Genomic DNA, 23512 nt, shown 5'->3' with positions numbered 1-23512 from the left:
GGTAGAGGTTGTAGAAAAACATTGCCAGGGTAGGATGGATCTTTGAGAATGCTGGTGGCCTTTCCTTGACAGCGGGCCTGGTAGATAGATTCTATAGATGGGAGGTTGGCCTTTGCGATTGTCTGGGCCGAGTTCACCACTCTCCATAACCGTCTCATCTTGAGTGGTACAGTTGCCATAGGTAGTGATACATCCAGAAAGAATGCTCTCGAAGACGCATTAATAAAAGTTGGCAAGTGTATTTGCCATCATGCCAAATTTCCTCAGGTGCCTGAAGAAGACGAGACATTGTTGGGCCTTTGTAGCCAGTGTGTTCACATGAAGAATCCAAGAAAGCTTGTTGTGAATAACCATTCCCAGGAGCTTGACACTCTCCACTCGTTTCACCTCTGTGCTGTTAATGTGTAGGGAGGGCATGAGTAACATCCCGCCGAAAGTCAATAATGAGTTCCTTGGTTTTGCCGGCTTTGAGAACTAGGTTGCTCTCTGTACAGCGTTTTTCCAGCTCTTCCACCTCCTGTCTGTAGTCTGTTTCATCACCATTGGAGATTCAACCGACTATGGTGGTGTCATCAGCGAACTTGTAAATGGCATTAGTCTGGTATTTGGTGACCCAGTCATGGGTGCACAGTGAGTACAGTTGGGGCTGAGTATGCACCCCCTAGGGTGCTCCAGTGTTGAGTGTTAGTGAGGATGAAATATTGTCCCCAATCTTCCCTGATTGTGGCCTGTGGGTCAGGAAACTGAGGATCCAGTTGCATACAGTGGGGCTTAGTCTGAGATCTCTAAGTTTAGTAATCAGTCTCGATGGGATAATAGTGTTGAAGTCTGAACTGTAGTCAGCCTTCAACATGGCTGTTCTTGGTGTCAAGATGTTCTAGGGAGAGATGAAGGGCAAGTCATATGGCACCTGACGTGGATCGGTTGGTCTGGTCCATTTAAAAATTGGCAGAAAACAAAACCCAAATAAAAGAGGATCAGGGCTCAGCTGTGGCCTAAAATGGTAATAGTGTCCCAGCTCCTGGGAGAGCAAACGGCCCATCCAGGCTCCCCCCCACTTCCTTTTCTCAGAATGGGCTTCAAAGCAATGAATCACTTTGGAAGTCCAGTCACTATCACATATATAGACAAACACGTCAATGAATTTGCACCCAAAGATCCCGACAAACAGCTATGAGATACATGGACTATGTCATTAGGTGAGGGATAAATGTGTATCTGCAGTCCTTGTTTTTACCGAGGGATAAATGTTGCCCATCAGTGAAACTCCTCTGCCCTCTTTGATAGGGCCACAAGATCTTTTATTTTCAACTGAAAATTAAATGTTTAATTAATTACAGGGAAGGAATAGGTGAAGTGCTTGAGTCTTTAAGATGAATGTTGCGCCCACAAGCTTTCAAGTCAACCCTCAAAGACTTTAGGTCATTAGGTCAGTGTCTGAGCCTTAAAGAAAGGTCTTAATTAAAACAAATGGTTTGAATCACAAGGTGACAACAAACCATTGTGAAATTGAGCCACTGGATTAAACACATAAAACATTCACCAAGTAACCTAGCTTCATTACTATGAATGGCAATATCCCAAATAGAATGTGACAGTCCATATGATAAGTTGAATATTTATTTATCTTTTTTTGAAAAGCAATAGAAAATCGCTGATTACATTCAAATAGAATATTAAAGAATCAGTTTATGATGGGGGCCTGTATAACTAAAAGGTCTTGGATATGATAATGCTGCAAAATTGATGTTGACACAGGCCATTTTGTGTTGTGTTGCTCAGGTAGTGATGAAATAAAAAGCAGAAACATTTACAAATCAGTTACAAGTTCATTTTGACTGAGATAAGAATCTAATTGTGGTATCTTTGCCGATAATGTGGTGTGATTTCAAACTCTTCTAGCTGCTGGTGCACAAATCAGGGTTATAATAGTGAGCGTGAACCATACTGTACAAAGATATTGATAAATATTATCATTATCAAAAAAGCCACATTTCGGTTTCAATAGATGGAAAAAACTCAAACATTTCTTTCTTGCTGTAATTTTATGTCGAACCTCCATAACTGCTTTAAAAAACCTCGATTGGGAAATATCTGTCGTCGAGAAGCTACTGTTTTCACTGCATCGAGCAGAGAAAGGTGATGATAAATCATTAGGTAGGCCAGTACTAAGGAGGCTGACCTGCTGTATCCAAAAGCACAGTGGACAAAGATCTTCCCTGAGGACGAGAAAGCAACAAAACACTGTTTTAACTGACTGGACATAATGCATCATTTTGCACATTGTCTTTTGTCATTTGTAACACTGTGTACAATCTTGAAAATGACGGAACAAAACCACTTGGTAATTAGACATTGATGTAGGCAAGCCACGGGCACTGTTAACCAATCTCAACAGATGGAATATGTCTCATGATTTTCATTTGGTTTCGTTACATAAGTGACAATGTTTAAATTACAGAGTCAAAAGGTGTGGTGTTGGAAAAGCACAGCTGGTCAGGCAGCATCCGAGGAGCGGGAGAGTCAACGTTTCGAGCGTAAGCTCTTCATCAGGAAGAGCTAATGCTCAAAATGTCGACTCTCCTACTCCTCGAATGCTGCCTGACTGGCTGTGCTTTTCCAGCATCACACCTTTTGACTGTGATCTTCAGCATCTGCAATCCTCACTCTCTCCAATGTTTAAAATACAGAAGATCAACTTGCAGTTATATGGCTCGAAATTGAATACTTCCTGTAGATTGACCCATTAAATTCAGGCGGTATGTGCCCAGTGAACTGCTTTATAAATGGAACAGCCTGGGTGAATATAACCAGTGGACACAGTTTTTTTAAACCTGTTTGTAGGATGTGGGTATTGCTGGCTGGGGTAGCAATTATTGCCCATCCCTAATTGCCAAGAGGACAGTTAAGAGTCAACCACATTGCTGTGGGTCAGGAATCACACATAGGCCAGACCAGGTAAGGATGGCCTATTTCCATTCCCTAAATAGTATTAGGGAACCAGATGAGTTTTTACCAACCAACTGACTCTGGTTATGTGATTGCCATTGGGCTAGTTTTAAAAAAAACCTACAGATCATTTCATTCAACTCAAATATCTGCTGTGACTGAGCCCACCTCCCTTGGACATTAGTTTAGGATTCTGGATTATATGTCCAACAACATTACCGCGACACCAGCTCCTCCCTAAATTACCAGCTCACACTTGAAACAGCAAAGGGGCAGTTAACTTTGCTTTCCTTCCTCCAGCTCCAGGACTCGCCCATTAGGAATGGCCATATGGACAACATACCAGGAGCAGCTGGCACTTGTGAAACTATGCCCGGTCAGAGGAGGGAAAGAATGGAGTTGGGGAAAGATTACACGGAAGTGGATCAGGATCTGAAGCAAAAACAGAAATTGCTGGAAAACCTCAGCAGAGGGTTTTCCCCTGACAGATACAGTGAGACCGACTGAGTTTTTCTAGCAACTTCTGTTTTTGTTTCAGATTTCCAACAATTTATAGCCCTGAGTTTCATTATATTGGATCAGGATCTCGTCTGTGAAATTCTGTGAATGTTGCTTTAGTACTCCCCCTGCTGACCATTGGTTGATTAACAGTCACATTTCAATTACCGTACTTCGAACCTTTAGTGATCAATATATGTTTTTAAAAGTTTGGTCCTGAAAATCATGATTATTCTGACATACAAGTGCGACACGATAGCTGTATCTAGGCCAGGATCTGCATGTAAAATCCTACAGAATATTGAGTGATTCTTCCACAACAATCCCAAAGTAGAGTCAAATCTTCTGGGTGGTCTTGTGGGTTGGGATTCCCTTTGTTGGGAATTCCACAGATTCAGCACTTTATGGATTCACTGTAACTGAGAAACGTTGAGGTTGTTGTGGGATACTGGGAGAATGTCTGTTCTCTTTTTTTCAATTTGAGCCATGTGATCTTTTATCCCTGAACAGGCAGGTGAACCTTAATTTAATATATTTCCTAAAAAAGTCCCCTCTGAAATTGCCGTTCATGTTGTTAATTTTGACAGACAATGGTTTAATTTTTTGGGGCTTTTTCATCTTCCTTGGTGGATAGAACTTCACTTCCATCCTGCACTCCCATCTGCCCTTTGTTGACCCTGTTGTGCACTGTTTTCTAGTTCAGAATGAGACTATATTCAAGTCTCACAATTTCACTAGGAGAGGTCGGCTACTTTGTGCCTTACGACAAGAGTAGTCAAACATTTTAAAACAAAACCTGAGTGTTCCTGGAAATACACAACAACTAATTGCTGACCCTTCCTGAAAGCCATTAGATTTGATTGTTGTTAATCATACCTTCAACTGCAGGAGTCAGGTTTGTTTTGGGATCTAATTTACTGGTTACTAAAATCAGTTTGATGCTGTGGTCTTTTGGGTGGAACTTTCTAGGCAGAATAACTATTTTATTTCCTTTATTAATACCGTTCCCTTTTTGGAGCTGTGATACCTACCGAATAGATAATAGTGCAGCGAGATTGACACATCCCAAAACCTTTGTAAATGCTGTAGCTTAACAATGTGTAATGCCTACACTCACAATCTTAAATGTCACAGCTTCACCATTTGCATCGCTGCACTAAAATTCACAACCAGCTCATTCTACAGAGAGTAAGGTTTAATCCCACGGATAAAACACAAACTTGACTTTTTAACTTTGTATGTAGAATTATGCAGCTTTGATTAATTAGTTGTGAGTGTATTACTTGATCTTTTGTGAAGTTTATACATTTCTTTCTGTTCATTGAATCAAAACAGAGTCTGCTGAGATTAACAAAGCTCCTGTTAAAATTAAAATACATTTGTTAATATTAGCTTTTGTAGCTTGAAATAAACTCCAAAAAAACTAAATAGCAGGCGGAATCTTGTTGAGATGTTCAGGATTTTGCATGCCAGCTGGAGACTCACACTGTCTCTATTTGGGAAGGTTCACCAAACTACAGACAATTAAGCAGTGGAAGGCACCCCCTTGGGGGTGAAAGTCTTACCTACTGAGGGTCACCAGTTAGTCAGGGACTGGCAGCTCTTTTGAAATACTGGGGTCGGGGGGCGGGGTTTGTGGTGTGGAGCTCACAAGCAAAAGGGTTCAGATGGATCTGCTGCAATGTCAACATGTATCCAGGCCTGCAGGAGAGAGAGAAACCAAGGCAGCTGTTTTGGTAGATAAAGTTTATTCACTACTCAGTCTTATCTATTTCTTAAATCACCCTCAGGGAACAGGGTGGTGTGTTGAAGTGGCAGGTAACTGGAAGCTCAAGGTCATTTTTGCAGACAGAACATAGATGTTCTGTGAAGTGGTCACCCAGTTGACACTTAGATTCCCCAATGTAGTGGAGACCACATTGTGAGCAGCAAATGCAGTAGACTAGATTATGAGAAATGCAGGTAAAGTGCTGCTTCACCTGGAAGGTATATTTGGGCCCTTGGACATGGAGGAGAGGAAAAGTAAATGGGCAGGTTTTACACTGTCAGTGATTGCAGGGGGAGGTGCCATGGGGCTGTGGGGTGTGTTGGGAGTGAAGGAAGAGTGGACCAAGGTGCCCTGGAGGGAATGGTCTCTGCAGAAGGTGGACAAGGTAGGATAGGAGAATATGTGTCTGGTGGCGGTATCTTGCTGGAGGTAGTGGAAATGGTGGCTAATGATCTTCTGGATGTGGATGCTGGTGGGATGGTAGGTAAGGACAAGGGGCACCCTAGTGCTGTTGCAGGAAGGATGAGAAGGGGTGAGGCCAGGAGATCAGTCAGACCTGGTTGAGGGCCCTGTCAACAACGGTGCTGGGGAACGCTCAATTGAGGAAGAAGGTGGGCATTTCAGAGGTTCCCTTGTTGAAGGTGGCCTCATTGGAACATATGCAATGGAGACGGAGGAACTAGGAGAATAGAGTCTATACAGGAAGCAGGTGTGAGAATGTATAGTTTAGGTAAGTGTGGGACTCAGTGGGTTTATGGTGGATATTAATGGCCAGTCTATGCCCAGAAATAGAAATAGAGATGTCGAGGAAGGGAAGGGAAAAGTCAGAGATGGACCAGGTGAAAGTGAGGGTGAGGTGAAAATTGGAAGCGAAATTGATGAACCTTTTCAATTCTGGATAAGAGAGGGAAGCAGCACCAATGGTATCATCAATATATCGGAGAAAGAGTTGTGAGTGGGGGCTGGGATAGGACTGGAACAAGTAACGTTCCATGTAGCCCACAAAGAGACAGGCATAACTAGGGTCCCCACGGCCAACCCTCTGCCCTGAAGAAAATGAGAAGAGATAAAAGAAAAGTTGTTGAGGATGAGGATGAACTCAGCCAGGAGGAAGAGGGTAGTGGTAGGCTGGGACAGTTTAGGCCTTTGTTCCAGGAAGAATTGGAGAGCCTTTAGACCATTTTGATGGGGATGGATGTGTAAAGGGATTGTTAAAAGGAGGTGGCTGCAGCCTGCACACTGGAAATTCTGAAACTGGCGTAAAGCATCAGTGGAATCGCAGGTGTAAGTAGGCAGGGACTGGATCAGGGGAGAAAAGACCATGTCAAGGTAGGAAGAGATAAGTTCTGGGGCAGGGGCAGGCAGAAATGATGGGTCTACTGGGGCAGTCCTGTTTGTGGATTTTCGGAAGGAGGTAGAAGCAAGCAGTATAGAGATTACCAGATGAAATGGACTTCCATCTGATCCATCTCTGACTCCTCCCTTCCAATACTCCATGTGATCTGATCAGAGCATTATTGAGCCTCAGAAGGACACCTCTGCTTTTATATTCAAGTCCTGTCAAAATTAATATCATTATTACATTTGCCTTCCTAACTATTGACTCAATCTGCAAGTTTACTTTGAGAGAATCCTGGACTAGAACCTCCTAAGTCCCTTTGCATTTCAGACCACTGAAATTTCTCCCCATTTAGAAAATAGTCAATGCTTCTATTCTTCCTACCAAAGTGCATGACCTCACTCTTTTCTACATTGTATTCCATCTGCCACTTCTTTGCCTGCTCTCCTAACCTGTACAAATCCTTCTGCAGCCTCCCCCCACCTTCTCATGCTAACTGGTCCTTTACCTAGCTTTGTATCATCTGCAAACTTAGCCAGAATGGTCTCTGTTCCTTCATCTAGATTGTTAATGTATAAAGTGAAAAGATATGGTCCCAACACTGAGCTTTGCAGAACATCACATGTCATCAGCTGCCATCCTGAGAAGGACCCTTTTATCCCCACTCTCTGCTTTCTGCCAGACAGCCAAACTTCTATCCATGCTAGCACCTTATCTCTGACACCATGGGTCCTAATCTTACTCAGTAGCCTCATGTGCAGCATCTAGTCAAAGGCCTTCTTGAAGTCCAGGTAGGTGACATCCATTGGCTCCCCTTGGTCTAACCTGCTTGTTACTTCCTCAAAGAATCCCAGCAGTTTTGACAGGCATGATCTCCCCTTGATGAAACCATGCTGACTTTGCCCTATTTTACCATATACTTCCAAGTATTCGGAAATCTCATCCGTCACAATAGATTCCAGGATCTTACTCACAACCGGGGTTAGGCTAATCAATCTGTAATTTTCCATTTTTGCATTACTCCCCTTTTAACCGGGGTGTTATGTTAGTGATTTTCCAGTCCTCTGAGACCCTCCCTGATTCTAGGGATTCCTGAAAGATCATCGCTAACGCCTCCACTATCTCTTCAGCTAACTCTCTTAGAACTCTGGGGTGTAGTCCATCTGGTCCAGATGACTTATCTACCTTCAGGCCGTTCAGTTTTTCTCGCACCTTCTCCTAGGTGATGGCCACCATACTCAGCTCTGTCCCCTCACTCCTGAATTTTTGGGATATTGCTCATATCTTCCACCGTGATGACTGATGTAGAGTAATTATTCAGTTCCTCAGCCATTTCCTTGCTCCCACTACCAGCTCTCCCGTGTCATTTTCCAGCAGTCTTCCTTTATATTAATGGCTAGCTTACCTTCATATTTCATTTTCTCCCTTCTTATTTCATTTTTTGTTGCCCTCTATTGGTCTTTGAAAGCTTCCCAATGCCTTTCACCACATTATATGTTTTCTCTTTTGTTTTTATGCTATCCTGACTTCCCTAGTCAGCCATGGTTGCCTCATCCCCCCTCTGTACCATGCTTCGTTTTCCTTAGGATGAATCTCTGCTGTGTCTCCTGAATTACTCCCAGAAACTCCTGCCATTGCTGTTCCACTGTCTTTCCTGCTAGGCTCCTCTCCCAGTCAATTCTACCCAGCTCCTCCCTTATGCCTCTGTAGTTGCATTTATACAGATGTAATACCATTACCTCTGATTCTCCCTCTCAAATTGCAGAGTGAATTCAATCATATTATGATCACAGCCTCCTCAGAGTTCCTTCACCTTAAGTTTCATTATCAAGTCTGCTTCATTGCACATCACTAAATCCAGTATTGCCTGTTTCCTAGTGGGCTCCACTACAAGTTGCTCTAAAAAGCCATATTGTAGACATTCCATAAATTCCTTTTCTTGCAATCCACTACCAATGTGATTTTCCTAGTCCACCTGAATATTGAAATCTCCCATTATCACTGTAACTGTCTTTCTAACACATGATCTCTATCTCCTGGTGTATTTTGTGCTTAACTTCTGACTACTATTTGGAGGCCTGTACATAACTCCAACTATGTTTTTTTTTTACCTTTGCGATTCCTCAATTCTATCCACACAGATTCTACACCATCTGACCCAACTTTGTTTCCTGACACTTGATACACTGTGCCTGTCCTGATAAAGTGGTTTACTCCAGCGATGTGACAAGGAATCACCAATCCTTTTAGTCATTTCAGGACGTTGCTCTTCCCAAACTTGAAGTAAGTAAAGTTCTCAAATTTGTTAACCTTACTTCAGTCTTTGGTCTTAAAAGAATCTAGGGAACATTTTTTCCAATCCATTCCACCTGACCATACCCCTGCAATTCCTGATATTCAGTTGTCTGTTTAGTTCTCCAGCTGCTGTTTCCTGTTAGAACTGTCAGAGGTATCTCCATCCTTGTTTCTTTTATTTATCATTCTCCTTTTGCATTGATGTTGCCTGCCTGTACCTGGATTATCTTTCAATTCCATTACCATTGGATTGTTTGTTCTTTCTGTTGTTGCTGAATTCCCTTAGAGACATGAAGAACACTGGGAATTAATGTTTTCCTGGGAATCTTTTTAAGGCTTCTGACATCTGCCCTGAAGGTGCGTTTCTTTCTGGAAATCTAACTTCAGCTATTCCTAAGTCTATCAATGTTTGATGTCTTAGCACAGTCCAACAATTTAAAGAAAAACACTTAGTTGTTAATCTCTAAATAAAGTTTTCCAATCTTGAATATAGTCGATTATATATTAATCTAAATTAATCAACGTCTGACCATGCATTTAACAGATCATCTTGCATATAGATTTAGTCCTTAAATGTTAATAGATTATCTAAACCTTCCTCAGTGTCCAATTCTTGAGCCCCTAGCTCTGAGAATACTAGTAGGAAATCACAGTGGCAAGGCCAGACCTCATTTGTTTCTTTTATAAGAATATATAACCCATGTAAATTTATCCACTTCCTTTTCCATTGATCCTAAGGTTCATCTTCACATACTGGGTAAGTATATCCCATCATTTTACATTTGGTTTCAGCCATTCTTCTTAAAAGAAACTCCAATTATGATACTCTGTCTGAAAAGAACTCCTGGTTTCCAATCTTCTTCTTTTGTTAATTATCCCCTGCTGCCAAATGTCCAAATGGACCCAGGCCAGTTGGTGAGACCCAGGCCACTTTGCTTTGTGGATAGAGCTTACTAACTACTCACTCTTACAGCTCCTTCCAATCCCATCAGTTCCTCCTTCAGTTGACCCAGTCAATTAATCAATTAACCCCAATCAGCTGCTTAAATATTTGCTTATATTAACAAAGGGAATGGTCACCTTGTGTCTTTCACTGTGTCTCACACCTGCGTGCACACACAACATAGGTGCTGGTGAAAAAAATAAGCACTACCGCAGTTAGGTGGTAGTGTGGGGGTAAAAAAACCCCAAAAAACCCAAAGGAAATGGAGCTCTCTGCAGGTGCCCCCTAGCCTAATGGCACTAAGTGCCTTTGATTTATAACCACTGCATCGCACCAAGGAGGTAACACGTTGGTTTCACAGCAACTAGGTTAATACCTCTGGCAGCCCTTAAATGGTCATTCATTGTCCATCTATGGGTGATGGCATGAGAAGAATATCTATGGGTGGCTTATTCAGCTCACTATTGAGAGAAGAAATGTTTTCAACCAAGGACACTATGCCTGGTTGGTGTTAACCCTGTTTGATTTACACATTACTTTTGAGTGAGATACACAAAAGAGGCTATGAGCAAATTTCATTCCTGGTGCCATCTGACAAAACTCTGAGAGTTGGTTACTGCAAAATCAATGTCAATTGTTTTTACTTTGTTCTATGAACTCTATGACTCGAGTAACTTAATCAGCTGAATTACTGAAGATCATTATCCACAGCATATCTTTTATCTTTGTAATGTAATTCAGAATGAAGACAGCTTTTAGGACTATTTGACATGTGAGAATGGTCTCTTACCTCCCAATATATCCAGTGCCTTATGTATATAGTCACTTGCAGAATAGAAATAGGCAGCAATGTCAAAATTTGGTACGTCATGAGCAGCTATACCATAATAATCCATACTGGTACCATAGAAATCTTGGCATCCACTAGACGCAACCATCTTGTGTGCAGTGTTTAACACATGAGTGATACCCAACTTCCAAAGGCGAAATCTGTCATGAGCTATTGTCCTAATGAAGCAAGAGATATTAGAAAATACTTCAAGAATGCACAAACATGTTTACAATGTTATTAGAGTATCCTTTTCTGAACAGTCAGTGAAGAATTGTACTTGTCAAGGTGAGGGAAGCCACTTATGAAAATGGTTCAGTTTTCCCAATTTTGACACAATAGTGTCAGCATCAAACAGGCAGGTATGGTATTTCCAAAAATAATATTCCTTTTATTCTCACTAGACCACAATACAAAACATTCTTTTGTGTACCTCAGGATTTTTCTGAGGATGAAGTGGAGATTTACCAGAATGACTTTACAGTGAGAGGTTTTAGCTTGAATGGAGGTGAGATTAGAGAAGGTGAGATTGTTCTGCGTGGTGCACAAAAGATAAAAGATATGCTGTGGACAAGTTCTTTGACAATGGTGTCCAGAGATGATTACAGGCTTAGATAAGGTAGACAAGGAAGACCATTCCTGCAATGATGATGCAAGGACAATGGGTTACAGGTTAAATGTTTTGTGTGGGGAGGGAGGTAAGGAAAAACTCTTTTTACTCAGTCAGTGTAATAGCCTGGAACTTGCGATCCATGAGCAGAGATGACAAATGATTATAAAAGGAAGTTGGATGGGCTCTTGAAGGGAATTCGCTACAGGGATGGAATGAGGAATGGAACCTACTGGATTGTTGTATGGAAAGCTTGCATAGACTAGATGGGCCCAATGGCATCTTTCTGTGCTGTAATAACTGTATATTTCTGTATCATCATTTTTGCAGACTCTTTGAAGGAATGTCAACTGGTTTTAAAGTCTCCACATCCAAAAGGGAACCATTTTAAAAATGTCAAGCTATCAACACATCAATCTAGTTTGAATCAATTCAAGTCTTGGAGCTAAAACAACTGTCCTAGTTTGTTCTCATGCCCAATATATGATTCAAAGTGTTTTGTGTAATGTTTCAGATCTCTATAACCCATGGTACTGCTACTTTGTTGAAACATAAGTTTGCAGGTTGTGGTTCATTGGTTAAGCAGCAAACCAGACACTTCCCATCTGTCATTGTATTTATTGTTACTTTCATAGCCTGTGTTCCCTTACTCTTTTTGACATACATTAATTATAACAACACGCTAGTAATTACTTGAGGAACCTCGGGGAATCATTAATCAACTTATCTCTCAGACTCCTGGTTAAGAAACAAAAATCCTGAAATGTAACTCCATTGAAGCACACAGATAACATTGAGAGTTATACAAAAATGTTTGGTCACATCCTCACCTCATCTTTTTTCTTCCTTCATCCTACCAGCTTCAGCTGATCATCTGATTCTGTAGGTGGGGCGAAAGGGTGTTTAACTTGCCCTGCGAGTGGGAAGGGATTTGCTGGGTAGGTAAAATGGGAAGGTTTCACTCCTTATTCCATTCTTGCCATCTCTGATTTTGAATGCATTGATTGAACCAGCAGCTGAGGTACTCTGCAGACCATGTGATGTTAAAATGTTGGCAGGAAAATGATTGCCTTGTAACTGGGGCCCCCTATGGAAAGCCACTCTGGCCATCACATTAAGCTGAACAGAAACGGATCTTAAAATCTTTTAGCATCAAATTACAGTAGATGCTGGAATCTGTACTGAAACCAAAAAATGCTGGAAATCACAATGGGTCAGGCAGCACCCTTTCGCCCCACCTACAGAGAGAGAGCAAGCTAACATTTTGAGTCTGGATGACATCAGTGATAGGCAGGTTGTGGGAGGGAATCCTGAGGGAAATGATTTACATGTATTTGGAAAGGCAAGAACTGATTAAGGATAGGCAACATGGCTTTGTGTATGGAAAATTGTGTCTCATGAGCTTGATTATTTTCAAGAAGTAGCAAAGAGGATTGATGAAGGCAGAGATGTGGATGTGATCTATATGGACTTCAGTAAGGCGTTCGACAAAGTTCCTCATGATAGACTGGTTAGCAGAGTTAGACCACATGGAATCCAGGGAGAACTAGCTATTTGAACACAGCATTGGCTTGAAGTTGGAAGACAGAGGGTGGTGGTGGGGGGTTGCTCTGCAAAGTGGAGGCTGTGACCAGCGGTGTGTCACAAGAATTGGTGCTGGGTCCATTGCTTTTTGTCATTTATAGAAATGATTTGGATGTGAAAATAGGAGGCATGGTTAGTAAGTTTGCAGATAACACCAAAATTGGAGGTGTAGTGGTTAGCAAAGAAGGTTACCTCAAAGGATCTTGATCAGATGGGCTGAAGAGTGGCAGATGGAGTTTAATTCAAGTAAATGTGAGGTGTTGCATTTTGGAAAGGCAAATCAGGGCAGACTTACACACTTAATGGTAAGGTGCTGGATGTTGCTGAACAAAGAGACCTTGGAGTGCAGGTTCATAGTTCTTTGAAAACGGAATCACAGGTAGATAGGATAGTGAAGAAGGGGTTTGGTATGCTTGTATTTATTGGTCAGTGCATTGAGTATAGGAGTTGAGATGTCATATTATGGCATACAGGACATTGGTTAGGCCACTTTTGGAATACTAGAACATAGAACATAGAACAGTACAGCACAGTACAGGCCCTTCGGTCATTGATGTTGTGCCGACCTTTTATCCTACTCTAAGATCAAACTAACCTAGATACTCTTCAATTTATTATCATCTATGATAGGAATCACTTAACTGTCCCTAATATATCTGTCTCTACTACTACCACTGGCAATGCATTCTATGCATCTACCACTCTCTGTGTAAAGAACTGACCTCTGACATCTCCCTAAACCTTCCTCCAATTACCTTAAAATTATGCCTCATTGTGATGATCATTTTCCCTCAGGGAAAAAGTCTCTGACTATCCACTCTGTCTAAGCCTTTCATCATATTGTACACCTCAATCAAGTCACCTCTCATCCTTCTTCGCTCCAATGAGTAAAGCTTAGCTCCCTCAGCATTTCTTCATAAGACATGCCCTCCAGTCCATAACCCCTCGACTCCTTAACTCAATCCCACTGCTTATGAAAGCCAACACACTACATGCCTTCTTAACAACCCTATCAATGTGGGTGGCAACTTTGGGGATTCTATGGACATGCAACCCAAGATCTCTCAGTTACTCCACACAGCAAATGCCTTTAACCCTGTATTTAGCATTCAAATTCGACCTTCCGAAATGAATAATTTCACACTTTTCCAGGTGAACTCCATTAGCCACTTATCAGCCCAGTTCTACATCCTACAACCTACAACAGCCCTCCACACTATCCACCACTCAACCAACCTTCACATTATCAGCAAATTTACTAAACCACCTTTTCACTTCCTCATCCAAGTCATTCATAAAAATCACAGATATCAGAGGTCCCAGAACAGACTCCTGTAGAATACCATGGTCACTGAGCTCCAGGCTGAATACTTTCCATTCACTACCACCCTTTGTCTTCTATGGGCCAGACAACTCTGTTTCCAGACATCCAGCTTTGCCTGTATCCTGTGCCTCCTTACTTTCTGAATGAGTGTACCAGGGAACATTATCAAACTAGGAGAAAGTGATGACTGCAAATGCTGGAGATCAGAGTTGAGAGTGTGGTGCTGGAAAAGCACAGCAGGTCAGGCAGCATCCAAGGAGGGGAGAGTTGATGTTTCGGGCATTCCTGATGAAGGGCTTATGCCCGAAACGTTGATTCTCCTGCTCCTTGGATGCTGCCTAACCTGCTGTGCTTTTCCAGCACCACACTCTCAATTCGGAACCTTATTAAATGTCTTGCTACAATCCATGTACACCACATTCACTTCTCTACCTTCATTAATGTGTTACGTCACATCCTCAAATCATTCAACAATGCTTGTGAGGCATGACCTGCTCTTCACAAAGCCATGCAGACTATCTCTAATCAAACTATGGTTTTCCAACTAATTATAAATCCTCTCTTTCAGAATCCTCTCCAATAATTTGCGCAACACAGATGTAAGACTGACTAGTCTATAATTCCCAGGATTATCCCTATGCCTTTCTTTATGGAATAACATTTGCCACCTTCCAATCATCTGGCCTACTCCAGTGAACATTGAGGATGCAAAGATCATTGCCAAAGGTGCAGCAAACTCTTCCATGACTTCCTCTGCAAACCTTAGGTATATCCCATCTGTCTCAAGGGGCTTATCTATTCTTAGGTTTTTCAAATTTTTTAGCACATCCTCTTTCTTATCGTCAACCTGTTTGAGCGTAACAGCCTGTTTCATGCTGTCCTCACAAATGACAAGGTTCCTCTCAGTAGTGAGTACTGAAGCAATGTATTCATTGAGGACCTTCCCTATCTCCTCTGACTTCAAGCACAAATTCCCTCCACTATACCTGATTGGCCCTCATCCCACTCTGGCCATCCTCTTGTTCCTTACATAAGTACAGAATGCCTTAGGATTTTTCTTAATCCTACCCACTAAAGCTTTTCATGCCCCCTTCTAGCTCTCCTAAGTACATTTTTCAGTTCCTTCCAGGCTACCATGTAATCCTTTAGAGCACTGTCTGATCCTTGCCTCCTCAAACTTAAGTAAGCTTCATTATTCCCCTTGTCACCCAATATTCCTTCACCAGACCACCTCTTCCTTGCCTCAGTTCGACAAATCTATCCAGCACCGTCAGCCAGCACTCCCTAAATAACCTCTACATTCCTGTCATGCCTTTTGCTGGATGCATTTTCTGCATGCAATTCTTGTCTATCTGTTATAGGAAGGATGTTATGAAACTTGAAAGGGTTCAGAAAAGATTTACAAGCATGTTGCCAGGATTAGAGGATTTGAGCTATGGAAGAGACTGAATAGGCTGGGGCTGTTTCCCCTGGAGCATCGGAGGCTGAGAGGTGGCCTTATAGAGGTTTATAAAATCATGAGGGGGATGGATAGGGTAAATAGAAAAGGTCTTTTCCCCATTATGGGGAATCTAAAACTAGAGGGCATAGGTTTAAATTGAGAGGGCAAAGATTTAAAAGGGATCTAAGAGGCAACTTTTTCATGCAGAGGGTGGAGCATGTATGGAATGAGCTGACAGAGGAAGTGGTAGAGGCTGGTACAATTACAGTTAAATGGCACCTGGATGGGTGTGATGAAGTTGAAGGTGTGTACTGTACCTTTAAGAGAATGTAAACACTGTTCTCAACTGAGAGATTACAAGCGCCCGTGTGATATGACTAGATGGCAGTCACAGAGTATATTGGAAAATTAAAAATATGTAACATTTGTCTGTGAAATGGATACTTGAGTTAGTTGCTGTTTTGACAACAATTCGAATTTAACCAATCAGTTTAATTTATGCCCTAGGATACTCAAACCCAATCAAATTTGAATGTATTGTTTTGCCAACATTGAACCAATGAGACGATCTGACATTAGGGATATAAAAATGCAGACATTTTGAAAACTGGAGACAGAGCAACTGCCATCGAGAGAGAGACCCATGAATTTAGGGAACATTCTCTATCAAAGGCACGTTTTCGTATGAAACATATTCGCAGTAAAAAGAAAGAAGATGACCCAGGGAGATCTTCAGCCGGAAGAAGAAAGACACCGCAGACAATAACTGCTGTGTGATTTTGAAACTAAATTGATGTGATTTTAGTAAATCTCTTTTTGGAACAGCGTTGGAGCAGGTAATAAGCAGTTCAAGAGAAAGGGCATCTTAAAGTTGTGAATAGTTGTTGTTTAATGTTCACTTTGAGGGTTAAAGAATAAATTGATGTTATTTTCTTTAAATAGTGGAATTTAGGAGTTCTCTGTCACTCATATTTTAACAGGTTATGAGACAAGGTGAGCTCTTCTGGGTGTTTGGTTTAAGTAACAGAGGGGTTCACCTCCATGTCGTAACAATGGGTATATGAAGAGGAAGGCTTTAGAGGGATATGGGCCTAATGCTGGGAAATGGAACGAGATTAATTCAGGATATCTGGTTGAATGGACAAGTTGGACCAAAGGGTCTGTTTCCGTGCTGGAATGACTTTTCATCAGAGCTTATTTGAAGTGATGAAGTTTTAAAATCTTTTGTTTGCATTCCGTTTTAGCCCGCAATAAAAGTTCATAAAAAGCTTGTGTGAGGATTGGACAATTTACTACAAGATTACGTCAGCCCCACGGTGAGAACTCAGAAACCTCAAGAGAACTTAAATGACACCCCCCTCCCCCAGAATACAACCAAACAGCTTAATGAAAGACTTGTCAAGCTGGAGTGATTTTAACTTCTTTCTCCTGCCCACCTCACATATCTTTGTATAATCAATGCTACTGACCTTGCCATCAGTAGTTCTGCTGTTTGAAGGAGTACTTACATATCTCCTATGTATAGGTTAGGCCAGACCTCGTCAATCCGACTGAGCGGAACCCTGTTCTGACGTAAGATTTCCTCCAGCTCCATGACTGTGGGTGTGTTGGCATTTGCGCTGGAATTTATAGAAAAATTGGGATTGCCACTGGATTGAGTTGCCTCCTTTGACATTACGATATCAGATTGAATAGTTACCTCTGTAGTTCTGAAAGACTACTCCCGGTTGACTGTGTGGAGTCACTCCCTGCCAAGTTTTTGGACCATCTCCAGATGGTGTGACGCCTAAGAGCAGGTGCACATACCAATTCCGCTGAGCAATGATATATTTTAATTCAGTAGCTCAACCGATCTTACAGGTACCAAAGTAAAACACCACTGAGAAGACAATGAAAGTCAAATTGAAGTCTACAATTTTTAACAAGAAGCTTGTATTTCCCATATTATAAAACATTGGTGCAAAGTACTCTGAGATCTAGGGAAAGGAATTGCATTCTGGTGGCATGTTTGGAGGCAGGGATTTAATCAGCTTCCCTGTGAGTTCCCACTTCCATCAAAATGAAATTTGCATCAGGAAAGCCTGTCATCGGAATTCCCAATGACTGCCAAATGGGACTGTTAAGTCAACAATTAATGAGCACTGTAAGGGCCTTATTGCTATACTGCTGCTGGTATTTATCCAGTAGCAAGTTGGCATCCCGCAATGTGGCATGCACAACTAGAAAAACTGTGCAAGGTGCCTGTGATACCTGGCGGACTTGCTCATCAAAGGTACCCACTGACTGATTGAGGGGGCCCACTATCAAGAAGTGAGGGTGGGGTGATGGGACAGATGAGAGCCGACCATGACACAACCCCAATCCCCGTGACTCTCACCCTGTGAAAACCTTGTCGTGACTTGACCAGAGTCACTCATCATTCCTCAGCCTCTGGTGATTGCAGCAGCCATTTCATTCACACCTGCACACATACAAGACAGAAATATTTCAGGTGGGGAAGATGTTAGATATAGATCTGGTACCAGACCAGATTCCAGGTATCACTGAGATGTTTTCCTTCAATTTCCTTTTGGTTCCTTTCAACTCAACATGGGGTTGAGAACACCATTATTTTCAACTTGCCATTAAGGATTTACCCTCTCAGAATCCCTGAAGTTTTTTTTTTCCCCTTTTGCTTTCAAGAGGCTAATTTGTAAGAAAAACAAGATTAGCTACCTGCTTGGAATGTTTTTTTTCATTTCTCCACTCAGAGAAAAGAAAGGATTCTGGGTAATCCAAGATGGAGGACGGGAAACTTTTTTGGCAGTAACAGCTGCTCATTTTTTGAGGTATTTTAGGTGTTGGAGGTGATTTCCTCGCATTCCAGGAGCAGCAATTACTGTTTTATATACTGTTGCATTGTTTTGGAACTTCGGGAAAAAAAAGTCAAAGCAACAGCAGTTTTAAAAGGGAGAAGAACAGACAAAGAAAGCACATGGTTAGGTCAGTGCAGGAGAGAGAGAAAGAAAGAAAGAAACTGACACTGCCTTTGCTGTTTGAATTCACGTATCGCTGGACATCGGAGTGCGTCTGGGAAAATTAACAAACAGTGAAATTCACAACTGATCTTGGAGGAACCGTTGGGTGAAGTTCACAGCACAGAAGCAGATAAGTGTATTATTGTTTTAAGTGTGACCTACGGAAAGTCTGCAGTAGTGAGTAGTCTGGGTTCTTTCTTGATTATATGTTTTTGGAGATATGTCTCTTGATTAAACTTAAAATATAAGCCCTAACTATTAATTTAACCTGGGGCAGTGTTTGTAGAGGAATAAGCAATATTATTTTCTGGGTCTGTAGGTTGTGAAAAAGCAAAAATGGCCTTTAGTAGAGTGATATGCACTTCTTGTCAGATGTGGGAGTTTAAAGAGAGTTTAAGGGTTGCAGCGGATTATATCTGCCATAAATGCTGTTGGTTGCAAATCTTATCAGATTGAATGAATCAGTTGGAGAGACAGTTAGAAGCAATGAGGAATTTGCAACAACAGTATGTGATGGATAGCAGTTATAAAAAAGGGGGAAGTTTCAGATACAGTCACATAGATGGGTTAACTCCAGGAAAGGTAGGTGAGGTAGGCAGCTAGTTTGTGGATATACCCATTTCAAACAAGTATGCTGTTTTGGAAAATGTAGGGGGTGATGGATTCTCAGGGGAACGTAGCACGAATAGCCAAGTTTCTGGTATTGAGACTGGCTTTAATGCAACGGGGGGGTACGTCGGGTTCAAAGAGATCAATTGTGTTCGGGGATTCTCTAGCCTGAGGTATAGACAGATGTTTCTGTGGCCAGCAGTGAAAAAGCAGAATGGTGTGTTGCTTCCCTGGTGCCAGGATCAAGGATGTCTCAGAGAGGGTGCAGAATGTTCTCATGGGGGAGAGGGACCAGCAGGAGGTCATTGTTCACATTCGAACCAACAATATAGGAAGGGAAAAGGTTGAGAGTCTGAAGGGAGATTACAGAGAGTTAGACAGGAATTTAAAAAGGAGGTCCTCAAGGGTAGTAATATCTGGATTACTCCCGGTGCTACGAGCTAGTGAGGGCAGGAATAGAAGGATAGAGCAGATGAATGCATGGCTGAAGAGCTGGTATATTGGAGAAGGATTCATATTTTTGGATATTTGGAATCTCTTCTGGGGTAGAAGTGACCTGTACAAGAAGGAGGGATTGCACCTAAATTGAAGGGGACTGATATATTGGCAGGGAAATTTGCTAGAACTGCTTAGGAGGATTTAAACTAGTAAGGTGGGGGGGGGGGGGTGTAAGGAAAGAGGTCAATCTGAGACTAATACAGTTAAGAACAGAAGCGAGTCAAACAGTCAGGGCAGGCAGGGACAAGGTAGGACTAATAAATTAAACTGCATTTATTTCAATGCAAGGGGCCCAGCAGGGAAGGCAGATGAACTCAGGGCATGGTTAGGAACATGGGACTGGGATATCATAGCAATAATGGAAACATGGTTCAGGGATAGGCAGGACTGGCAGTTTAATGTTCCAGAATATAACTGCTATAGAAAGGATAGAAAGGGAGGCAAGAGAGGAGGGGAAATGACATTTTTGATAAGGGATAGCATTATAGCTGTGCTGAGGGAGGATACTCCTGGAAATACATCCAGGGAAGTTATTTGGGTGGAGCTGAGAAACAAGAAAGGGATGATCACATTATTGGGATTGTATTATAGACCTCCTAATAGTCAGAGGGAAATTGAGAAACAAATTTGTAAGGAGATCTCAGTTATCTGTAAGAATAGGGTGATTATGGTAGGGGATTTTAACTTTCCAAACACACTGGGACTGCCATAGTGTTAAGAGTTTAGATGGAGAGGAATTTCTTAAGTGTGTACAAGAAAATTTTCTGTTTCAGTATGTGGACGTACCTACTAGAGAGGATGCAAAACTTGACCTATTCTTGGGAAATAAGACAGGGCAGGTGACTGAGGTGTCAGTGGGGGAGCACTTTGGGGCCAGCGAACATAATTCCATTAGATTTAAAATAGTGATGGAAAAGGATAGACCAGATCTAAAAGTTGAAGTTCTAAATTGGAGAAAGGCCAATTAGGCAAGAAATTTCAAAAGCTGATTGGGGACAAATGTTCGCAGGTAAAGGGACGGCTGGAAATGGGAAGCCTTCAGAAATGAGATAACGAGAATCCAGAGAAAGTATATTCCTGTCAGGGTGAAAGGGAAGGCTGGTAGGTATAGGGAATGCTAGATGACTAAAGAAATTGAGAGTTTGGTTAAGAAAAAGAAGGAAGTATATGTAAGGTATAGACAGGATGGATCGAGGGAATCCTTAGAGTATAAAGGCAGTAGGAGTATACTAAAGAGGGAAATCAGGAGGGCAAAAAGGGGGCATGAGATAGCTTTGGCAAATAGAATTAAGGAGAATTTACAAATACATTAAGGACAAAAGGGTAACTAGGGAGAGAACAGGGCCCCTCAAAGATCAGCAAGGCAGCCTCTGTGTGGAGCCGCAGAAAATGGGAAAGATACTAAACGAGTATTTTGCATCAGTATTTACTGTGGAAAAAGATATGGAAGATATAGACTGTAGGGAAATAGATGGCGACACCTTGCAAAATGCACAAATTACAGAGGAGGAAGTGCTGGATGTCTTGAAATGCATAAAGTTGGATAAATCCCCAGGACCTGATCAGGTGTACCCTAGAACTCTGTGGGAAACTAGAGAAGTGATTGCTGGGCCTCTTGCTGAGATATATATATCATCGATAGTCACAGGTGAAGTGCCAGAAGACTGGAGGTTGGCAAACGTGGTGCCACTGTTTAAGAAGGGTGGTAAGGACAAGCCAGGGAACTATAGACCAGTGAGCCTGACGTCGGTGGTGGGCAAGTTGTTGGAGGGAATCCTGAGGGACAGGATATACATGTATTTGGAAAGGCAAGGACTGATTCGGGATAGTGAACATGGCTTTGTGTGTGGGAAATCATGTCTCACAAACTTGATTGAGTTTTTTGAAGAAGTAACAAAGAGGATTGATGAGGACAGAGTGGTAGATGTAATCTATATGGACTTCAGTAAGGTGTTCGACAAGGTTCCTTATGGGAGACTGATTAGCAAGGTTAGATCTCATGGAATACAGGGAGAACTAGCCATTTGGATACAGAACTGGCTCAAAGGTAGAAGACAATGGGTGGTGGTGGAGGGTTGTTTTTCAGACTGGAGGCCTGTGACCAGTGGAGTGCCATAAGGATCAGTGCAGGATCCTCTACTTTTTGTCATTTACATAAATGATATGGATGCGGGCATAAGAGGTACAGTTAGTAAGTTTGCAGATGACACCAAACTTGGAGGTGTAGTGGACAACGAAGAGGGTTACCTCAGATTACAACAGGATCTTGACCAGATAGGCCAATGGGCTGAGAAGTTGCAGATAGAGTTTAATTCAGATAAATGCGAGGTGCTGTATTTTGGGAAAGCAAATCTTAGCAGGACATATACACTGAATGGTAAGGTCCAAGGGTGTTGCTGAACAAAGAGACCTTGGAGTGCAGGTTCATAGCTCCTTGAAAGTGGAGTCGCAGGTAGATAGGATAGTGAGGAAGGCATTGGTATGCTTTATTTTATTGGTCAGAGTACTGAGTACAGGAGTTGGGAGGTCATGTTTGCAGCTATAACAGGACATTGGTCAGGCCACTGTTGGAATAGTGTGTGCAATTCTGGTCTCCTTCCTATCGGAAAGATCGGAAACTTGAAAGGATTCAGAAAAGATTTACAAGGATGTTGCCAGGGCTGGAGGATTTGAGCTATAGGGAAAGGCTGAACAGGCTGGGGCTGTTTTCCCTGGAACATTGGAGGCTGATAGAAGTTTCCAAAATTATGAGGGGCATGGATAGGATAAATAGACAAAGTCTTTTCCTGGGGGTGGGGATGTCCAGAACTAGAGGGTTTAGGGTGAAAAGGGAAAGATATAAAAGAGACCTAAAGGGCAACATTTTCTCACAGAGGGTGGTAAGTGTATGGAATAAGCTGCCAGAGGATTTGGTGTAGGCTGATAAAACTGCAACATTTAAGAGGCATTTAGATGAGTTAATGAATAGGAAGGGTTTGTAGGGATATGGGCCGGTTGCTGGCAGGTGGGAGTAGATTGGGTTGGGATATCTGGTCAGCATTGACAGGTTGGACCGAAAGGCCTGTTTCCATGCTGACATCTCTCTGACTCTAAAGGGAGACAGAGAGATGTTTTCTGCATCGTGGGCTGGCTGTTACTGCTGTATTGTCCAAACAAAACAATAGCCATTTGCCCAGGATCCAATCAAGAAATTTTTATTATGTTGAGTTCTCCTGAGTATGCACAACTAAATACTGGCATAGAAGCCAATCAAATGTCTGGATCTGTGCAAATGTCCCCTGACATGCACCCATGGTGCTGAGGTGTCCAGTAATCTTCTGCCCACTTGAATAAGGCAACATTTAATCAGCAAAGCTTGTGAAGAAACACAAATGTTTTGTATTGCAAAAACATATTTTATTCATAAAAATTATCTTTCTGTACATACACAGGTACGAAAGCAGTTCTGTATAGTCTTTGCATGTAAAGAAAAAGGATTGTAATTTGACATTTGTCTTCAGCATTTCCTACACGCACAGGCACTACTTACATACATTTAAGGCAAAAAGAGGGTCAGATAACTGAACAAACTTTGATGTATTTTGGCAGAAGGATCTTTCCCGCCAGCTACTCCAAGCTTTAGTGCATCCCTCAACATGTAGTCTTGCACCTTGGAATGTGCTAGTCTACAACACTCGGTGGAGGTCAACTCCTTGTTTTGGAAGACAAGCAAGTTCTAGGCAGACCAAAGAGTGTCTTTCACCAAGTTGATGGTCAGCCAAGTACAGTCTTGGGGAACAGACTGTAGAACACAGAGTCCTGAGGCATG

General features: G+C 42.0%; 1 protein-coding gene across 1 annotated transcript; it reads right to left on the bottom strand.

Moving 5' to 3' along the window:
- Positions 1-1702: 1702 nt before the first annotated feature.
- LOC140484673 (dual specificity protein phosphatase 13A-like) lies at positions 1703-17289 on the bottom strand. The gene is made up of 3 exons (XM_072583265.1): positions 17089-17289; positions 10583-10800; positions 1703-2219 (listed from the first exon to the last, which is right to left on the bottom strand). Exons 1-3 carry the CDS (start codon positions 17253-17255, stop codon positions 2020-2022), a joined length of 585 nt encoding a protein of 194 aa, XP_072439366.1. The 5' UTR covers positions 17256-17289; the 3' UTR covers positions 1703-2019.
- Between the last annotated feature and the right edge of the window lie 6223 nt (positions 17290-23512).

This window comes from Chiloscyllium punctatum, chromosome 13 (assembly GCF_047496795.1).
Source record: "Chiloscyllium punctatum isolate Juve2018m chromosome 13, sChiPun1.3, whole genome shotgun sequence".
NCBI lineage: Eukaryota > Metazoa > Chordata > Chondrichthyes > Orectolobiformes > Hemiscylliidae > Chiloscyllium > Chiloscyllium punctatum.
This window is presented reverse-complemented; position numbering and strand designations above follow the sequence as displayed.

Bases quoted from the DNA above. Each gene is read 5' to 3' on its own strand.
- LOC140484673 (XM_072583265.1), bottom strand. From the start codon at position 17,255: ATGTCAAAGGAGGCAACTCAATCCAGTGGCAATCCCAATTTTTCTATA. The intron at 10,801-17,088 runs GTAAGTACTCCT...TTGCTTCATTAG, and splicing joins AACCTATACATAGGAGATAT to GACAATAGCTCATGACAGAT. The intron at 2,220-10,582 runs GTAAGAGACCAT...TCTCGTCCTCAG, and splicing joins GGCACTGGATATATTGGGAG to GGAAGATCTTTGTCCACTGT.